General features: G+C 31.8%; 1 protein-coding gene across 1 annotated transcript in view; it reads right to left on the bottom strand.

The window, feature by feature from the left end:
- LOC143245801 (intermembrane lipid transfer protein VPS13B-like) overlaps positions 1 to 20,826 on the bottom strand; it is a 136,346-nt gene that overhangs the window by 99,055 nt on the left and 16,465 nt on the right. The window contains 5 exon segments of the mRNA XM_076492054.1: positions 5,794 to 5,976; positions 7,850 to 8,080; positions 10,331 to 10,598; positions 18,335 to 18,522; positions 20,129 to 20,432. Of these exon segments, the coding sequence (XP_076348169.1) occupies positions 5,794 to 5,976; positions 7,850 to 8,080; positions 10,331 to 10,598; positions 18,335 to 18,522; positions 20,129 to 20,432 (1,174 nt within the window).

The following is a 20,826-nucleotide window of genomic DNA, read 5'->3' as shown; positions in this document are numbered from 1 at the left end:
ATTTGAGTAAACATTTAAACATCACCTTATAAACATTACAGGTCATATAACAACATTATAAATTTATTTACTGATATTATTAAGTAAGATACAGTTTAGTCCTAATTAAAATAAAACATTCACAAGTTAGTGTTAGTTTATTTCTCTATTGAATATAGGTTGTAACTTATAAAGGCTTAACTAATGTTAGGCCTAAGACAAATGGATTTATCGATTTTGGTATCTAAAAGTAGAATTCTTTTGTATTTTTTTTACAAATACTGTACATAAAGTACTGTTTAAATAAAGTTACTAATTTGACCACACATTTTTTCAGGCCCCTGCTACTAATATCCACATTTTCTCAGCTTGAGGTTAAAAGTGAGTTGAATATTCACATGAAGGTCTCCAGCTTATTTAACTACAGATACGATGATGATTTATGTAAAACTTGTAATATTGTTTATGTTAAAAGAGAATTGAATATTCATTTTATATTGTTATTACATTTAAGTAAAATAAGATGAAAATTTATGTTGCAAATTTAAATTCATTTAAATGAGCAGTGCATTATAACTTTGTATTACAGTTCATAAGTAGTTTCAGTAAAATAAGATTTCACTTCACATATTGTAGTTCTTAAATAGTTTGAGCAGAAAAATAATTGGTTTCAGTCCATATTCTATAGTTCCTAACTGTCACAGTTTCAGTGGTAAAATAATTGGTTTTTGTCCATATTCTATAGTTCCTAACTGTTATAGTTTCAGTGGTAAAATAAAATAATTGGTTTTAGTCCATATTCTATAGTTCCTAACTGTCATAGTTTCAGTGGTAAAATAATTGGTTTCAGTCCATATTCTATAGTTCCTAACTGTCACAGTTTCAGTGGTAAAATAATTGGTTTTAGTCCATATTCTATAGTTCCTAACTCTCATAGTTTCAGTGGTAAAATAATTGGTTTCAGTCCATATTCTATAGTTCCTAACTGTTATAGTTTCAGTGGTAAAATAACTGGATTTGGTCCATATTCTATAGTTCCTAACTGTCATAGTTTCAGCAGTAAAATAATTGGTTTTAGTCCATATTATATAGTTACTAACTGTTATAGTTTCAGTGGTAAAATAACTGGATTTAGTCCATATTCTACAGTTCCTAACTGTCATAGTTTAGGTAGTAAAATAATTGGTTTTAGTCCATATTCTACAGTTCCTAACTGTCATAGTTTCAGTAGTAAAATAATTGGTTTTAGTCCATATTCTATAGTTCGTAACTGTCATAGTTTCAGTGGTAAAATAACTGGATTTAGTCCATATTCTACAGTTCCTAACTGTCATAGTTTCAGTAGTAAAATAATTGGTTTTAGTCCATATTCTATAGTTCCTAACAGTCATAGTTTCAGTGGTAAAATAACTGGATTTAGTCCATATTCTACAGTTCCTAACTGTCATAGTTTCAGTAGTAAAATAATTGGTTTCAGTCCATATTCTACAGTTCCTAATTGTCATAGTTTCAGTGGTAAAATAACTGGATTTAGTCGATATTCTACAGTTCCTAACTGTCATAGTTTCAGTAGTAAAATAACTGGATTTAGTCCATATTCTTAAGTTCCTAACTATCATAGTTTCAGTGGTAAAATAATTGGTTTCAGTCCATATTCTATAGTTCCTAACTGTCACAGTTTCAGTGGTAAAATAATTGGTTTTAGTCCATATTCTATAGTTCCTAACTGTCATAGTTTCAGTGGTAAAATAATTGGTTTCAGTCCATATTCTATAGTTCCTAACTGTCATAGTTTCAGTAGTAAAATAATTGGTTTTAGTCCATATTCTACAGTTCCTAACTGTCATAGTTTCAGTGGTAAAATAACTGGATTTAGTCTATATTCTACAGTTCCTAACTGTCATAGTTTCAGTAGTAAAATAATTGGTTTTAGTCCATATTCTACAGTTCCTAACTGTCATAGTTTCAGTGGTAAAATAACTGGATTTAGTCGATATTCTACAGTTCCTAACTGTCATAGTTTCAGTGGTAAAATAACTGGATTTAGTCCATATTCTATAGTTCCTAACTGTCATAGTTTCAGTGGTAAAATAACTGGATTTAGTCGATATTCTACAGTTCCTAACTGTCATAGTTTCAGTGGTAAAATAACTGGATTTAGTCCATATTCTACAGTTCCTAACTGTCATAGTTTCAGTGGTAAAATAACTGGATTTAGTCTATATTCTACAGTTCCTAACTGTCATAGTTTCAGTGGTAAAATAACTGGATTTAGTCCATATTCTATAGTTCCTAACTGTCATAGTTTCAGTAGTAAAATAAATGGATTTAGTCCATATTCTATAGTTCCTAACTGTCATAGTTTCAGTAGTAAAATAACTGGATTTAGTCCATATTCTACAGTTCCTAACTGTCATAGTTTCAGTAGTAAAATAATTGGTTTTAGTCCATATTCTATAGTTCCTAACTCTCATAGTTTCAGTGGTAAAATAACTGGATTTAGTCGATATTCTACAGTTCCTAACTGTCATAGTTTCAGTGGTAAAATAACTGGATTTAGTCGATATTCTACAGTTCCTAACTGTCATAGTTTCAGTGGTAAAATAACTGGATTTAGTCCATATTCTATAGTTTCTAACTGCCATAGTTTCAGTGAAAACCAACAACATTCATATTTTTTTTCATGGTAGCAGCTATTTCATTTTGTAGAGATATTTAATTTACTGATTTGTTACACACACATTGACAAACAATAAGAAATGCTCTTGTTTTAAAATTCTGATAGAAGAAATACAACACCAAGTAGCATTCAAAAGGTGTAATGAGATTCAGAAAAAGTCCCAAAACTCAAGTAAATTTCCATAAACGACTATTGTGAAGAAGAGAAATCAATGATTTGAAGGCACTCTTGAATTTTGGGTCTTTTTCTTAAATTTCTTGCTTTGCTTATGAAAGTATATTTGTGGCTCCCTCTATGTTTATATATGTTCTCCATGTATGAATAAATTGTGATTCTGTGGGAAGTTGGCATGAATAAAGTTTATTTTAACACTAACTAAACCTCAAACTCCATTACACTGTACCATTTCCTGTTTATGCACATAATTTCAATCTGCATGAAATGTAATTACCATTTACACCTGTCACGCATAAACACACTACATTTAACTCTAATAATCTTCTCATCAAAAGAAATACCCATAAGGTTGATAGATGAGGCTAAGGAAAATGGTAAAAATGGAAAAGATAAATGGACAACATTTCAGAGAATACAGGGCATTCAAAAATAACATTTTCTATAGAGAAATTAAAAAAAATAAAGTCTTACATTTCATATGATATTACAATAAGATATTTCAAATTTTAGAGACAAAAAACAACACAGAAGGGACTTTGAAAAAGATATAAGCAAGTCTTACAGACAAATCAAACAGTCCAGATAAACATGTGTCCTGTCTTGGACTCTAGATCCAGCTGAAAATTATTATGACAAAACACCTATGATATAATTCACCTATCAGATATTTATAACTGTCAAATTCTCTGTGAAAACCAAGGAATGAAACCTTTATTACATCAAGGTAAACACTTTCTGTGAATATTTATCAATCTACAGAATACTCAGGATGATGTGCAACAAGAACTCCAAATTCAGAAGAAACAAACTAGATGACAGTAGAACTGATTTACGGTCTATGTGGCCAACAAAGAAATAAAAATAAACAAGTTCATTTAACACAGTCCTCAAGTTAAAAACAAATGTAACTAACAATACTGAACAGCAAGGGTCGATAAACAATTGGGTGGCTAAAGGTAACAATGTGCTTACAGGAAGACTGAAGAACAGGTTTACTAAGGAATCAAACAACTGATTGTATAATCTTACCTAAATTCAAGTACTGCACAAGATTGTAGTTAAACACAAGGTTACACAATGGGCTATCTATGCTCTGCCCACCACGCATATTGAAATCTGGTTTCTAGAGTTGTGAGTCCACAGACATACTGCTGTGCCATGCACAGGAACATGGCCGATGTCCAAATAGGAAAGTTACACAACCGTCCTTTTAACTGTTTATATAATTGTAACCATCCTTTATGGGATCAAAAGGAAAGTCAACAATGACAATCAATAAGCAGAAATCACAGAAAAAGAAACCATGAAATAAAAAATAGGGAACATTTATGACCTTAAATTAAGAATTCAGTCCAGCAAAAAGAATATGGAAGAAAAAGTTTCACATAAGATGTGATGCTGATGGGAAGTAAAACCCATAAACTAAAATATATAAAACAATAAACAGAAATACCGTGATGTACACTGTGTGGGAATGAATCATAGTCTTAGGCAAATACAAAATGATGATTTGTTTTGAATTTTGCACAAAGCTACATGAGGGCTATCTGCACTAGTCGTCCCTAATTTAGCAGTGTAAGACTAGAGAGAAGACAGCTAGTCATCACCACCCACCGCCAACTCTTGGGCTACTCTTTTACCAACGAATAATAGGATTGTCCGTAACATTATAATGCCCCACGGATGAAAGGGCGAGCATGTTTGGTGTGATGGGTATTCGAACCCACAACCCTCGGATTGCAAATTGAGTGCCACAACCACCTGGTCATGCCAGGCCTACAGAATGACGAAAAGAAGGACATTTCATGTTGTTTTTTTCTACTTAATCTTATATTTTAGTATTGGTTTACTGGTGTCTAAAACAATAATTCACAGACAGCATACAATGTTCTAAAACTTTTGTACTTTAACTAGTTTTATAGCTCTGGTATAAGTGTCTTAAAATAATTTCTCATCTGATTAACGTAAACTCAGTGAGACCAACACTGAATCTGTAAACTAGATAATTATCAGAATGATATAGTTTTGTATGGTAAACAGTAACTCAAAATATCTTCTTTCTATTGGTTATAAATAATCTAAGATCAAACATAAGAGAGAATTAGTGATATTTTGTGAAAGATACGATCCAACAGGACGACACGATAAGAGGGTTTTGGCTTTCTGGTTTATATCTCTGTAATCCAAGAAGATTGAAGGGTGTAAAATTAGGACTATGTAATATCTAGACTGTGAATGTGCAATTTAATTATATTTGGGACATCAAAAAGAATTGACGAAAACATTGAATCAAATAAAATAGTGGTGTAAAACAGATTAGAGAAAACTGAGATTTCATTTAAATATGTCTTTGTAAAATTAAGAAACTTAAAACTTACATAATTTTAAAATTTGATATAAATTGATAATGAAATAGTTACGAAAACTGTTAATGTAACCCTGTAAAAGTTGTGATGTGCACTTTGACCCAGTCGTGTTCAGAGGGTTAACAGAGCTGAAGGGAAAGAACTTGAAGTGAGGTTGAGAAATTAAAACAATTTAATTTAATTAAATAAACTAATTATGATAACGTAATGTTAAGAATAACCTCAAAGTCTCAGTGAAAGTATCATAACCGAGTCTGAGTTTTTGTTCTTTTGTACGAGCTACTGGAGAGACCCCAGTGTTCTCAAAGGTGAGATCTAAAAAGGAAAAAAAAAACTTCTTTAATGAGGTCAAGGAACATACTCACAGCACCTAATCCACAATAAACTGCAGTTGGTCATCAATTAGTATAATTCTTACCCCAGGGTTTATTGAGAGAAACAGATAATTCATACTGTAGTTGGTCATCAATTAGTATAATTCTTACCCCAGGGTTTATTGAGAGAAACAGATAATTCATACTGTAGTTGGTCATCAATTAGTATAATTCTTACCCCAGGGTTTATTGAGAGAAACAGATAATTCATACCTACCATGATTTGTCAAAGAATAAGGTGGGTATTCATGTTCTTGTATGCAGTGTAGGAACTTCATCAATCTATGTACCAAACTGCTGTTAATATCCAAAGCAGAAGGGCCAACTATCATCCTACACAAAGCCTGCTCGTGCCAACCACATCCTTCGAGGAAGGTTGAAGTTATCTCTGATACATAATCTGTGTTGAGGGAGGAATATAAGTATTACCAAAGTGTTTGGAATTTCTCTAAGCATGATTCAATTAGTTTCTAATAATAATTAAAAAGTTAATTAATTAGGAACACAAAATTAAATACCTAAATCACATGTTTATGTTGTCTTATAGCCTGTAGAGCACCACTGTTTATTTCATTTTATAGCCAACAGAGCACCACTGTTTATCTTATAGCCAACAGAACACCACCATATGTTATCTTATAGCCAACTGAGAACCACAGAGCACATTATCTTATAGCCAACAGAGCACCACTGTTTATTTTATCTTAGAGCCAACAGAGCACCACCATATATTATCTTATAGCCAACAAGTGCCCCACTGTTTATGAAGTTAATAAATAAGCATATATAAAACAGTAACATTTTAACACTTTGTCATAAGAATAACTGATAAGATTCAATCAGTATAATAATACAATAGGCAAAATGTGCAGTACCAATCCATTACAAAGATCACATAAAACTAGTGATGTTGTAAAATCTTACATGGTAAGTCTTCTTAGTAAAGCATTGTGTAATACAGTGATTACAAAGAATAACAAAAGTATTCAGAATTGTGAGGATTATAACTGTCACATTTTTACATTGTTTCATCATAGTTTACTTCACCTTGATCTAACCAAGAGTTCAATAAAAGAATGAAGAGCTTAAAACTATCCACAAATGACAATACAAAACTAAAACTATCCACAAATGACAATACAAAACTAAAACTATCCACAAATGACAATATAAAACTAAAACTATCCACAAATGACAATACAAAACTAAAACTATCCACAAATGACAATACAAAACTAAAACTATCCACAAATGACAATACAAAACTAAAACTATCCACAAATGACAATATAAAACTAAAACTATCCACAAATGACAATACAAAACTAAAACTATCCACAAATGACAATATAAAACTAAAACTATCCACGAATGACAATATAAAACTAAAACTATCCACGAATGACAATATAAAACTAAAACTATCCACGAATGACAATATAAAACTAAAACTATCCATGAATGTAGCTCGACAGTCTTTAGGTTAAAAACCAACTAGTTGATATCTTTCCTTTGGTATTTGAGATGATTCAAAATGTGACTCACCCAACAGTTTTATACCAATATTATTAAAATGTTTTTATTTTTAAATTAAAACTTTCTACAAATAAATTTGAAGGTCTTGACAAGAAAATGGGGTGTAAACCATTACATTATTTCATATTAAATGTAAACGATTACTCTATTTATTATATCACACATTAATATCCAAAACTTACTCTTATGCCACTACACACATATTTGTTTGTGTGTTTACAGTCATTATGGTGGTATCTAATCATCAAGAAGCTCTAGCCTTACCTAACCAATAAAAAACTCTAATCTTACTCAACCAATCATCAGGAAGCTCTAGTTTTACCTAACCAATCATCAAGAAGCTCTAGCCTTACCTAACCAATAAAGAAACTCTAATCTTACTCAACCAATCATCAGGAAGCTCTAGTTTTACCTAACCAATAAAGAAACTCTAATCTTACCTAACCAATCATCAAAAAGCTCTAACCTTACCTAACCAATAAAGAAACTCTAATCTTACTCAACCAATCATCAGGAAGCTCTAGTTTTACCTAACCAATAAAGAAACTCTAATCTAACTCAACCAATCATCAGGAAGATCTAGTTTTACCTAACCAATAAAGAAACTCTAATCTTACCTAATGAATCATCAGGAAGCTCTAGTTTTATCTAACCAATCATCAGGAAGCTCTAATCTTACCTAACCAATAAAGAAACATCTAATCTTACCTAACCAATAAAGAAACATCTAATCTTACCTAACCAGTCATCAGGAAGCTCTAGTTCATACATGTAATCCATGCAGAAAGCTGGAAACCTTTCTACCATTACATTTTCTGTCAACCAGGTTAAATGGGCATTCCAATCAAACACATAGGTTCTTCGTTGGTTACAATTCTCAGGAGACAGTGGATCAAAGAGCGATGATGTCAAATAATTATAAGTATGACCACTAGATGGGGCACTCCAGCTCTTAAGAAAACTGCACTCTAATATGAAATTAACAATAATTACACACAAAGAGAATAACTTGTTTCCAAACTATAAACAGTTTTCTGATATTTTGTTAAGTTTACATACTAATAGAACAGTTAGATATAAATCTTTTGTCACATATTTCATTAAATTTATTATTAAAAAAAAAAAACAAGTTTAAATTAGCTATTAAGATGAGAACAGTTTATATGCTTTCCAATAAATTAGTCAAAATGAGTACAGAACATCATGAAGAAAATAAAGATGAAACAATTTGGTTTTATGTGGTTAATCACAAATAATTTGTAAAACATGTGCACGTGACAGCTATGTTTAATATCTACAATTGTACCATACAAATAACTTCCACGAGATAAACTAGTGTGAAATGTTTCAGAGTGCATTAACAGTTGGAAGCATAAACCAGAATACAGCAAAACTCTATGATTGAATTTATAATCCTGCATTTTGTTAGTGAAGTTTCTTGTAGTCTACAAACCTGATGAATTACCAAGATCATGCACCACATTAAGTTAGCTCTGAAGTATTGCATAAAAACAATTTTCTTCTTAACATTAAGGAAGAGCAGCTGGAAAAATTGTTGTCACAAGGTGGACTGCAACTGACAAACATAAGTGTTCTCACAAGGTGGACTGCAACTGAGAAACATAAGTGTTCTCGTAAGGTGGACTGCAACTGAGAAACATAAGTGTTCTCGTAAGGTGGACTGCAACTGAGAAACATAAGTGTTCTCGTAAGGTGGACTGCAACTGAGAAACATAAGTGTTCTCGTAAGGTGGACTGCAACTGAGAAACATAAGTGTTCTCGTAAGGTGGACTGCAACTGAGAAACATAAGTGTTCTCGTATGGTGGACTGCAACTGACAAACATATGTGTTCTCGTAAGGTGGACTGCAACTGACAAACATAAGTGTTGTCATAAGGTGGACTGCAACTGACAAACATAAGTGTTGTCACAAGGTGGACTGCAACTGACAAACATAAGTGTTGTCACAAGGTGGACTGCATCTGATAAACATAAGTATGGTCACAAGGTGGACTGCATCTCATTAACATAAGTGTTGTCACAAGGTGGACTGCATCTGAGAAACATAAGTATGGTCACAAGGTGGACTGCAACTGACAAACATAAGTATGGTCACAAGGTGGACTGCAACTGACAAACATAAGTATGGTCACAAGGTGGACTGCAACTGACAAACATAAGTATGGTCACAAGGTGGACTGCAACTGACAAACATAACTGTTGTCACAAGGTGGACTGCAACTGACAAACATAAGTGTTGTCACAAGGTGGTCTGCAACTGACAAACATAAGTGTTGTCACAAGGTGGACTGCAACTGACAAACATAAGTGTTGTCACAAGGTGGACTGCAACTGACAAACATAAGTGTTGTCACAAGGTGGACTGCAACTGACAAACATAAGTGTTGTCACAAGGTGGACTGCAACTGACAAACATAAGTGTTGACACAAGGTGGACTGCAACTGACAAACATAAGTGTTGTCACAAGGTGGAATGCAACTGAGAAACATAAGTGTTGTCACAAGGTGGACTGCAACTGAGAAACATAAGTGTTGTCACAAGGTGGACTGCAACTGACAAACATAAGTGTTCTCATAAGGTGGACTGCAACTGAGAAACATAAGTGTTGTCATAAGGTGGACTGCAACTGACAAACATAAGTGTTCTCGTAAGGTGGACTGCAACTGACAAACATAAGTGTTCTCGTAAGGTGGACTGCAACTGACAAACATAAGTGTTCTCGTAAGGTGGACTGCAACTGAGAAACATAAGTGTTCTCGTAAGGTGGACTGCAACTGACAAACATAAGTGTTCTCGTATGGTGGACTGCAACTGACAAACATAAGTGTTCTCGTATGGTGGACTGCAACTGACAAACATATGTGTTCTCGTAAGGTGGACTGCAACTGACAAACATAAGTGTTGTCATAAGGTGGACTGCAACTGACAAACATAAGTGTTGTCATAAGGTGGACTGCAACTGACAAACATAAGTGTTGTCATAAGGTGGACTGCAACTGACAAACATAAGTGTTGTCATAAGGTGGACTGCATCTCATTAACATAAGTGTTCTCATAAGGTGGACTGCAACTGAGAAACATAAGTGTTGTCACAAGGTGGACTGCAACTGACAAACATAAGTATGGTCACAAGGTGGACTGCAACTGACAAACATAAGTATGGTCACAAGGTGGACTGCAACTGACAAATATAACCTTTTCCTGAAGAAGTAAGAAGATTAACAGAAAGAAGAGTACAAACCTTTGACAACTCAGACGATACATTTCTGAAATCTTTTTGTCCACAAACACATTCTCCGAGGCCATGCAGGCTTGCACCTGTCACCCCCATCTGAACATTTACAAAGTCATCACCTCTTGACGTCATTTCTAGGGCTGTGCCATACTGTTGAAGAACAGCTACTGGACTAAACAGAACCTTGTTTCCACTAAGCTGTGAACTTCCTTGGACATTGTCTGTTAGCTAAAACAAAGAGAGAGTCCTGTTACCATGGAAATATAGTCAACAACCAGTAGTTAGTGACATATAGCAAGTTAACCCAACTTTTAAACAAAAGTTTTATCAGCCCAAACAAGCCGTTTTTGCATATAAATTTCTCAACAAGTGGGTTTCTCGTCTTCACTGAAAAGTTATGGTTATAGATGCAACCTATATATTGAAGTGACAACATGGTACCTTCATCTTGGTATTGTAAAAGGATGAGCTAAGAAATACTAATTTGTCCATATTTTTGTCATAGTAATATTAATTTCTGATCAGATTATATAGAGTGAAACAAAAAATCAGCTTAACTAAATAAATATACTTTAAAGATTAAAACATGTTGTTTCATCAGTTATGTTGTAAGTGATATTTGTGATCAAAATCTCGACCATATCTCATAAGGTTCAGCCAGCTTAGAGTATTTAGGTTATTCCTAAATACAGGTATTAAGCTAATAATACAAAACAATATATGAACAGTTATAAGAATAATAAAACTGTATTAAACACTACCCAACACCTTTGATGAAAATAAAAATAAATTATGTTGTATACACTTTATTCATGGAATACACAGACACTAGATGTTAACTTTATGTAGTATTGTAGATTTACTGTTTGCGACATATAAGGCCCATTAAACTGCTCCAACAGTGTAATTTTAGATATTACTCTACAGCTGTGGAGTTAAGCAGTAGGTTTAGTTTGTTTTTAAATTTTGGGCAAAGCTACATGAGGGATATCTGCACTAACCGTCCCTAATTTAGCAGTGTAAGACAAGAGGAAAGGCAGCTAGTCACCACTACCTACCATCAACCCTAAGGCTACTCTTTTACCAATGAATAGTAGGATTGACCATCATGTCTGAAAGGGTGAACATGTTTGATGTGACGGGGATTCGAACCCACGACCCTCAGGTTACAAGTTGAATGCCTTAACCACCTGGCCATGCTGGGCCTATTCCATTCTGTAGGAAATTCAACAGCATTGAATGACATACTTGTTAAAGGTCACTGATTTAGAAGTTTTAAAAAGTTTACAACTTTTTAACAACTTTAATGCCTATACGTTGATTCCTTTGGATAAAAATTAGGTTTATATTGAAACATTGTAGTGCATGTTTGGTGTGATGGAGATTGCTTAACCACCTAGTCATGCCATGACAGTTGCAAGATGTCACCAATAATACAACCTAAAAACTAATGTTCATACAAGAATCAAGAAATGAAAGTCATGTCTGAATCACACAGTAAATACCTATAATATTTATTCTGTAATTAAACAGTAAAAATGGTAAACATAATACCAAGAGATCAAACAGTATGTTAAACAAATCAGAAAGTGCGTCTAATACACAGACACTTTCACACTAACTTTTTAATAAAATAAAATTTAATAAAATACATAAAGACAACAGGAAGTAATAAATAAAGTTAAACCTTTTAAAAAAATCAAAATATTGTAAATATTGAGAAAGTTCACTAATAACAATTACAGAAGATAGCAACAACAACCAAAAATACGACAAGTAATAACAAAACTAAAATACTTTAACTTATGACAAACCACTTCTATGTCACACAGCCACTATTAACTATATATAATATAAAAATATGACAATAACAAAACTAAAATAATTTAACTTATGACAAACCACTTCTATAAATGTCACACAGCCACTATTAACTATATATAATATAAAAATATGACAAGTAATAACAAAACTAAAATAATTTAACTTATGACAAACCACTTCTATAAATGTCACACAGCCACTATTAACTATATATAATATAAAAATATGACAATAACAAAACTAAAATAATTTAACTTATGACAAACCACTTCTATAAATGTCACACAGCTACTATTAACTATATATAATATAAAAATATGACAATAACAAAACTAAAATAATTTAACTTATGACAAACCACTTCTATAAATGTCACACAGCCACTACTAACTATATATAATATAAAAAAATGACAATAACAAAACTAAAATAATTTAACTTATGACAAAACACTTCTATAAATGTCACACAGCTACTATTAACTATATATAATATAAAAATATGACAATAACAAAACTAAAATAATTTAACTTATGACAAACCACTTCTATAAATGTCACACAGCCACTATTAACTATATATAATATAAAAATATGACAATAACAAAACTAAAATAATTTAACTTATGACAAACCACTTCTATAAATGTCACACAGCCACTATTAACTATATATAATATAAAAATATGACAAGTAATAACAAAACTAAAATAATTTAACTTATGACAAACCACTTCTATAAATGTCACACAGCTACTATTAACTATTTTTAATAGCAGCTTGAACTAACAGAAAATAAAGCCATTGATGGTCACTACACAAAAGAGTTTCATTATAATCTTAAATAACTAAAGTGTTGTGATATTCTGGAAACTTGTGAAAATGTAAACAGTTAGTATTACCAAATTTTCCACAAAACTAAATAAACTTTGGGTTTAAAATGCGAGCGAAGAAACTTTATTTGTGAAAAATGCAAGTAAATTAGTGAGCTTCATCTATCCAAGAAGTTTTAATGTTCAAAAATTCTACTGGAAACACTATGATATAGATTATTTAGAATATTTCTATTTGAAAATGGAAAATCTGATAACTTAAATCATGAAAGTTTTCATTGTACTGAAAACTTCAAATATGATTCTTTGATTAGTGATGTTGACATCTAAATCCAGATATCCTGTTTCACTTTTACTGGAAAAGGTTTTTTCCAGTGTTACTTTTGATGGATAAATATGTTCAGCAGTGTCAAAAACACCTTTATGGTTTTGTAAAACATCTACAAATCAAACTGATGTTGAAATATTCGGTAACGTCTTTCTTACTGAGATTTGTAACACAGGAAAATTCCAATGGGAAGCAACTGGAAATCACAAGTTACAGACATATATTTATTTGAACTGGAATTTACGTGTGTTACAGCTGAATTACCAAATGTATTATCAAATGATAATTCATGGCCTGGAAGAATTTATTTAATGTGTTACTTATCTGGGAGTGATTGGATTATTGATGTAGAGCAATCATTTACTTTAAAACTGTTGATTAAAGACTTTAAATTTTATCAATAAGAAGAACAACTTAAAGTTTACCAATGATAATTAACAGATTAATGTTGGTTCTTTCTTTGATAATATTAGATAATATTTTTATCAATAGGAAGAACAACTTAAAGTTTACCACTGATAATTAACAGATTAATGTTGATTCTTTCTTTGATAATATTAGATAATATTTTTATCAATAGGAAGAACAACTTAAAGTTTACCAATGATAATTAACAGATTAATGTTGGTTCTTTCTTTGATAATATTAGATAATATTTTTATCAATAGGAAGAACAACTTAAAGTTTACCAATGATAATTAACAGATTAATGTTGGTTCTTTCTTTGATAATATTAGATAATATTTTTATCAATAGGAAGAACAACTTAAAGTTTACCACTGATAATTAACAGATTAAAGTTGGTTCTTTCTCTAATATTAAAGTATTTGTTTAAGTGTTTTTTAATGTATTTCAGATCATTACTTACCAGAAATAACAAAACCTTAGATATAGCATTTTTAGTCCTAATAATAAACCCGTATTTGTATCGTACTTTCTGTAATTTGAGAATACACACTAATTTAGGTATTACAGTGCAAGATTTGTAAGATAAAATGTGTGTATAATTTTGTTATTAATTTTAATGTGTTTGCATACCTATAGGTTGTAATGTACTCAAATTAAGCCCTAATTCTTTACATAGTTGTCCCATAAATATTTTTTCACAAATGAAAACCAAGTTGTTATCTACTCTCTCAGGAAGTGTGAAAACATACAGTATCTTCTTATTTTTATCAATATTTGTTGTTTTTAAGATTAAATTTAATTAAGTACATTCTATGTTTATTGATAATGTCTACATGCACTCAGTTTCTAAACACAATTACTTTATAGGTCTCTCACACTGTTAAACTTTAATGAGTGACTAACTATTACTCGGTGACGTACCCATTACTGAGCGACATAACTATTACTGAGTGACATAACTACTACTGAGTAACATAACTATTACTGAGTGACATAATTATTGCTGTGTGACATAACTATTACTGTGTGACATAACTATTACTCGGTGACATAACTATTACTGTGTGACATAACTATTACTGGGTGACATAACTATTACTCGGTGACATAACTATTACTCGGTGACATAACTATTACTGGGTGACATAACTATTACTCGGTGACATAACTATTACTCGGTGACGTACCCATTACTGAGCAACATAACTATTACTGAGTGACATAACTATTACTGAGTGACATAACTATTACTGCGTGACATAACTATTACTGAGTGACATAACTATTACTCGGTGACATAACTATTACTCGGTGACATAACTATTACTCGGTGACATAACTATTACTCGGTGACATAACTATTACTGGGTGACATAACTATTACTGGGTGACATAACTATTACTGGGTGACATAACTATTACTGAGTGACATAACTATTACTCTGTGACATAACTATTACTCGGTGACATAACTATTACTCGGTGACATAACTATTACTGGGTGACATAACTATTACTGGGTGACATAACTATTACTGGGTGACATAACAATTACTGGGTGACATAACTATTACTGGGTGACATAACTATTACTGAGTGACATAACTATTACTGAGTGACATAACTATTACTCGGTGACATAACTATTACTGAGTGACATAACTATTACTTGGTGACATAACTATTACTGAGTGACATAACTATTACTCTGTGACATAACTATTACTCTGTGACATAACTATTACTCGGTGACATAACTATTACTCTGTGACATAACTATTACTCTGTGACATAACTATTACTCTGTGACATAACTATTACTGAGTGACATAACTATTACTGAGTGACATAACTATTACTGAGTGACATAACTATTACTCGTTGACATAACTATTACTGAGTGACATAACTATTACTGTGTGACATAACTATTACTCGGTGACATAACTATTACTCTGTGACATAACTATTACTGAGTGACATAACTATTACTGAGTGACATAACTATTACTGAGTGACATAACTATTACTCGGTGACATAACTATTACTGTGTGACATAACTATTACTGAGTGACATAACTATTACTGAGTGACATAACTATTACTGAGTGACATAACTATTACTGAGTGACATAACTATTACTGAGTGACATAACTATTACTGAGTGACATAATTATTACTCTGTGACATAACTATTACTGAGTGACATAACTATTACTGAGTGACATAACTATTACTCGGTGACATAACTATTACTCGGTGACATAACTATTACTCGGTGACATAACTATTACTCGGTGACATAACTATTACTGAGTGACATAACTATTACTCGGTGACATAACTATTACTCTGTGACATAACTATTACTGAGTGACATAACTATTACTCGGTGACATAACTATTACTGAGTGACATAACTATTACTGGGTGACATAACTATTACTCTGTGACATAACTATTACTGAGTGACATAACTATTACTCGGTGACATAACTATTACTGTGTGACATAACTATTACTGAGTGACATAACTATTACTCTGTGACATAACTATTACTGAGTGACATAACTATTACTGAGTGACATAACTATTACTGAGTGACATAACTATTACTGAGTGACATAATTATTACTCTGTGACATAACTATTACTGAGTGACATAACTATTACTGAGTGACATAACTATTACTCGGTGACATAACTATTACTCGGTGACATAACTATTACTCGGTGACATAACTATTACTCGGTGACATAACTATTACTCGTGACATAACTATTACTGGTGACATAACTATTACTCGGTGACATAACTATTACTCTGTGACATAACTATTACTGAGTGACATAACTATTACTCGGTGACATAACTATTACTGTGTGACATAACTATTACTGGGTGACATAACTATTACTCTGTGACATAACTATTACTGAGTGACATAACTATTACTCGGTGACATAACTATTACTGAGTGACATAACTATTACTCTGTGACATAACTATTACTGGGTGACATAACTATTACTGGGTGACATAACTATTACTCGGTGACATAACTATTACTCGGTGACATAACTATTACTGTGTGACATAACTATTACTGAGTGACATAACTATTACTCGGTGACATAACTATTACTGAGTGACATAACTATTACTCTGTGACATAACTATTACTGAGTGACATAACTATTACTCGGTGACATAACTATTACTCGGTGACATAACTATTACTGAGTGACATAACTATTACTGAGTGACATAACTATTACTGAGTGACATAACTATTACTCGGTTACATAACTATTACTCGGTGACATAACTATTACTGAGTGACATAACTATTACTGTGTGACATAACTATTACTCGGTGACGTAACTATTACTTGTTTACGTTTTAGACATTTCTGAAATTTAGGGCCTTTTATTGTTTTAGTTGAAAATCTTTGTATGTTATGATATTAGTGGGTTTGTTTAGAATTAAGTGGAAAGTTACACACATGGCTACCTGTGCTCTGCTCACCATGAGTATCAAAACACAGTTTCTAGTGGTGTAAGTCTGCAGATAAACCACTGTGCCACTAGGGGTAATATTAGTAGAGTGATAAATGTGGAGAGAGAAAATATGTATCTGCATTTGGAGGGTAAATGTTCTGAAAATCTTCGGTGGTTACGCTACCTAACACTTTATTATATTTAAAAATATCACTGCAGTGGTCCTCTTTGGAAGAACAGCTAGTAGTTGGGTATTTAGATAATAAATATTGTTCATAAATGTCCCTGATTATAGATTTTAATCTTATTTGTTCTACATTTCTGTCAATGAACGGAATTATATGTTAACCTCATTCTTTTTGTCCTAAGCTATTATTGTTTAAGGCTTAATTAACTCATGACAAATAGCAAATAATAGTATCTCCACATTGTTTATCACACTCGATGACACGTATATTTATGTTTGACTGAACAATAGTACATTCATTTACAGACAGCTCTCACAGAGTAATGAATAAACTTTTGAGCCCTTTATTCAGATAAAATTCACAAAGATCCCATAGTAAACTATCCTATACTTTATCTATAATTACAAAAGTTAAGCATAAAACCCAGCTTTGAGAAGGCTATAGGACACACCTAAGATATATCAGCAAAGGCTAGTTGTTATTAATACTCATGATTATGTTACTAAAAGGTTTTCAACTTATTGGGTAATATTTTCAATCATATTAGGTGTCTAACGAAAATTAATATACTTCAAAAGCAAAATTTTCAAATGATAAAAGTGCAGTATATTTTTTATGTAATACAATTAGATAAGTTTAAAATTACACTTTACACTACACTATTTATCTGTCAACCTAATCCTTCTACTATGATGGAAATATTTATCTGGTATCAAGTGAACTGTAGATAATTTTTATGCATCATTTTGGCAGTTCTGTTTATGATTTCACAACTTGCAGTTGTTGTGAATACAAAGAAAAAAGTTAAGGAAAAAAACACACGTTAAAAGTTAAGGAAAAAAACACGTTAAAAGTTCCTCAAGAATAAGTAAAAAGTACTTTGAAAATGCAAGACAGTTTGTCAACAAAAAGGCCAAACTGAAAAATCCTCTTAGCATGTTGTCGGCAAACTTCACGAAAGTTTTCTGACTGCTCTGGTTGCTCATCGTCCCAGATAGGTAGAATTTCTGGAACAAATGACCAGGCCCATGACCCCCAACTAGAGTCATCTTCAACTACCTCACCCTCTGGGGGAAAGAAACAAAAAGTTGTGTTAAAAAAAATAAATACACCTTTACTTTTAAGGTTACAATAGTTTCAAATGTCCACTTTCTATGTTTCCAGTCGATATGAGTTATAAAATCTACTAATTCTAAATCTGAATAAATTAATTTTTAGAAGTATAATTAACTGAAAGTTCAGAAACTATAAACAGTGTTAAATAAGTTATGATTTTACATACATATTCTGGCAACAATGTATCGTTCTTTTACAAATAAACTGTCTGGTTTATATATATATATATATATATATATATATATAGTGAAATTAAATAATTACATCCAAATGAAGCTAAATGAATAAACAAAATCATGAGGAAGGGCTGTGTTAAAAATTTAAAATCCCAACTTCTGATTAATTATATCATAACCATAAATTTTCAAGCCATAAGCAAAACACATCAACATGAAACATGTTTCATGTTAGTGTTTTGTTTGTGGCTTGAAAATTTGTGGTTTTATATATATATACATATGTAAACAAATTTAATATTTTTTTCAAGCATATAAGGAGGTAAAAATACATTTAAATATTTTTTAAATATTAAAAAAACTGTTAATGTTTCATAGAAGGGCTAGATTAACAGAATGTACCATTGAAGCTGTAACAGGTGTTAAATATTAATATACTACTAGAGACTCGCAAAACGTTTGTGATCAAATTACTATCATTGTTACAACATTTCTTTAAATATATAATTTCTAGATTAAAACAAAAAATTATAAATGCAGATTCTGAAACTTATAAGTACAATTATCTTAAGCCTAATATTAGGTAAGCATTTATTGAGTGTGGCCTATATTTGATAAAGAGATAAATAGCTCCATAACTTGTGCAACGTTTTTTGCTTTAGTTCACTTAGGGCTGAACTTTACTGTAGTTAACATTATTAATAATTAAACTAATAATGATATTCTACGACCTAATGTTAAACCTTTTTAAAAACTTTTATAAACTTTCAACATGTTGTTGTGTGGAATGTATTCTAATGTATATTTAAGTCCACTAAAATGAAGTGCTTGCACATGCACACTTAGATAGTAAGATCTGTGCACATTGTCAAGACAGACAAAAAACTGTTATCGTAAGATGTATTACAAAATGTATTTAGTCTATCAAACACTGTAACAAAAAAAACTTGCTGTGTTTTATCTGTTTAATAAAGGAACAACTGAGTTGACTTCTATGGGAGATTACATTATTCAAACAAACTAGTAAATTAATCATGACTTGGTTGTGAGGGCGTTTAACCATAATCGATGTATAGGTCATGAATTCCAATGTTGTTACTTAAAATGGTCACAATTTCAGTACTGGCTTGGCATTATAATATTATGGTCAATCCTACTATTATTTGGTACAGAGTAGCCTAAGAGTTATCAGTGAGTGATGTTCTTTCCTTCAATTTATCACCTCTAAATTATGGACAGATTTCATAGATAGTCGTTAATAAAGAATGATTTGCAAGCACAATGACATTTACTGTAGAAAACATACAGGACTGTAGCGTGTTTTACACAGTATAAAATCATTACTTGTTCATTTATTTAAAAAAGATGTCAAAAACCTTACCTTTTATTGTTCCCTCTGAATGTGTTCCACGATCTTTTGTGTCTTCTACAATGTCTTTCTGAGATTTAACTTCTGACACTAACTGACCGTAGTACAGAGCCAAACACAGCTGTATAAGCCGGCTAAACATTGGCAGCTGCTGGTCCGTGATGGAAAAGTCCAGACGTTCACAGAAAAGGTGCATGCGTGTAACAGCAGGCATACTGGCGTGTGGATTATCGAAGGCTGTGTAGAGTCGACACACGAGAGAGCACCGATATAACAGAGGATCTTGATACGTTTCAATCTTTCCACTGGCATCTCTCTAAACCAAAGAAACATAATTACTAGATGTATGCCCTATTTAATAATTTAAATAATTATTGTCTAATTATACATATAACTGATACAGAATTAGAGTCACGAGATGAAGTTTACAGGTGTAGCTAAATATTACTGAAACTTAACACTAGTTGAGGACACTTTTACTGAATCTAACACCAGTTGATACTATTATATTTAACACCAGTTGAGTCCACTCTTACTATATAAAAAACTAGCTGACACCACTATCATTATATTTAACACTGTTTGAGTCTGCTACTACGATATAGAACACCAACTGAACCCACTATTACCACATTTAACATCAACCACACCATCCCTAATTTAGCAGTGTCAGACTAGAGGGAAGGCAGTTAGTCATCACCACCCACTGC

Source organism: Tachypleus tridentatus, chromosome 3 (assembly GCF_004210375.1).
Source record: "Tachypleus tridentatus isolate NWPU-2018 chromosome 3, ASM421037v1, whole genome shotgun sequence".
Taxonomy (NCBI): domain Eukaryota; kingdom Metazoa; phylum Arthropoda; class Merostomata; order Xiphosura; family Limulidae; genus Tachypleus; species Tachypleus tridentatus.
This window is presented reverse-complemented; position numbering and strand designations above follow the sequence as displayed.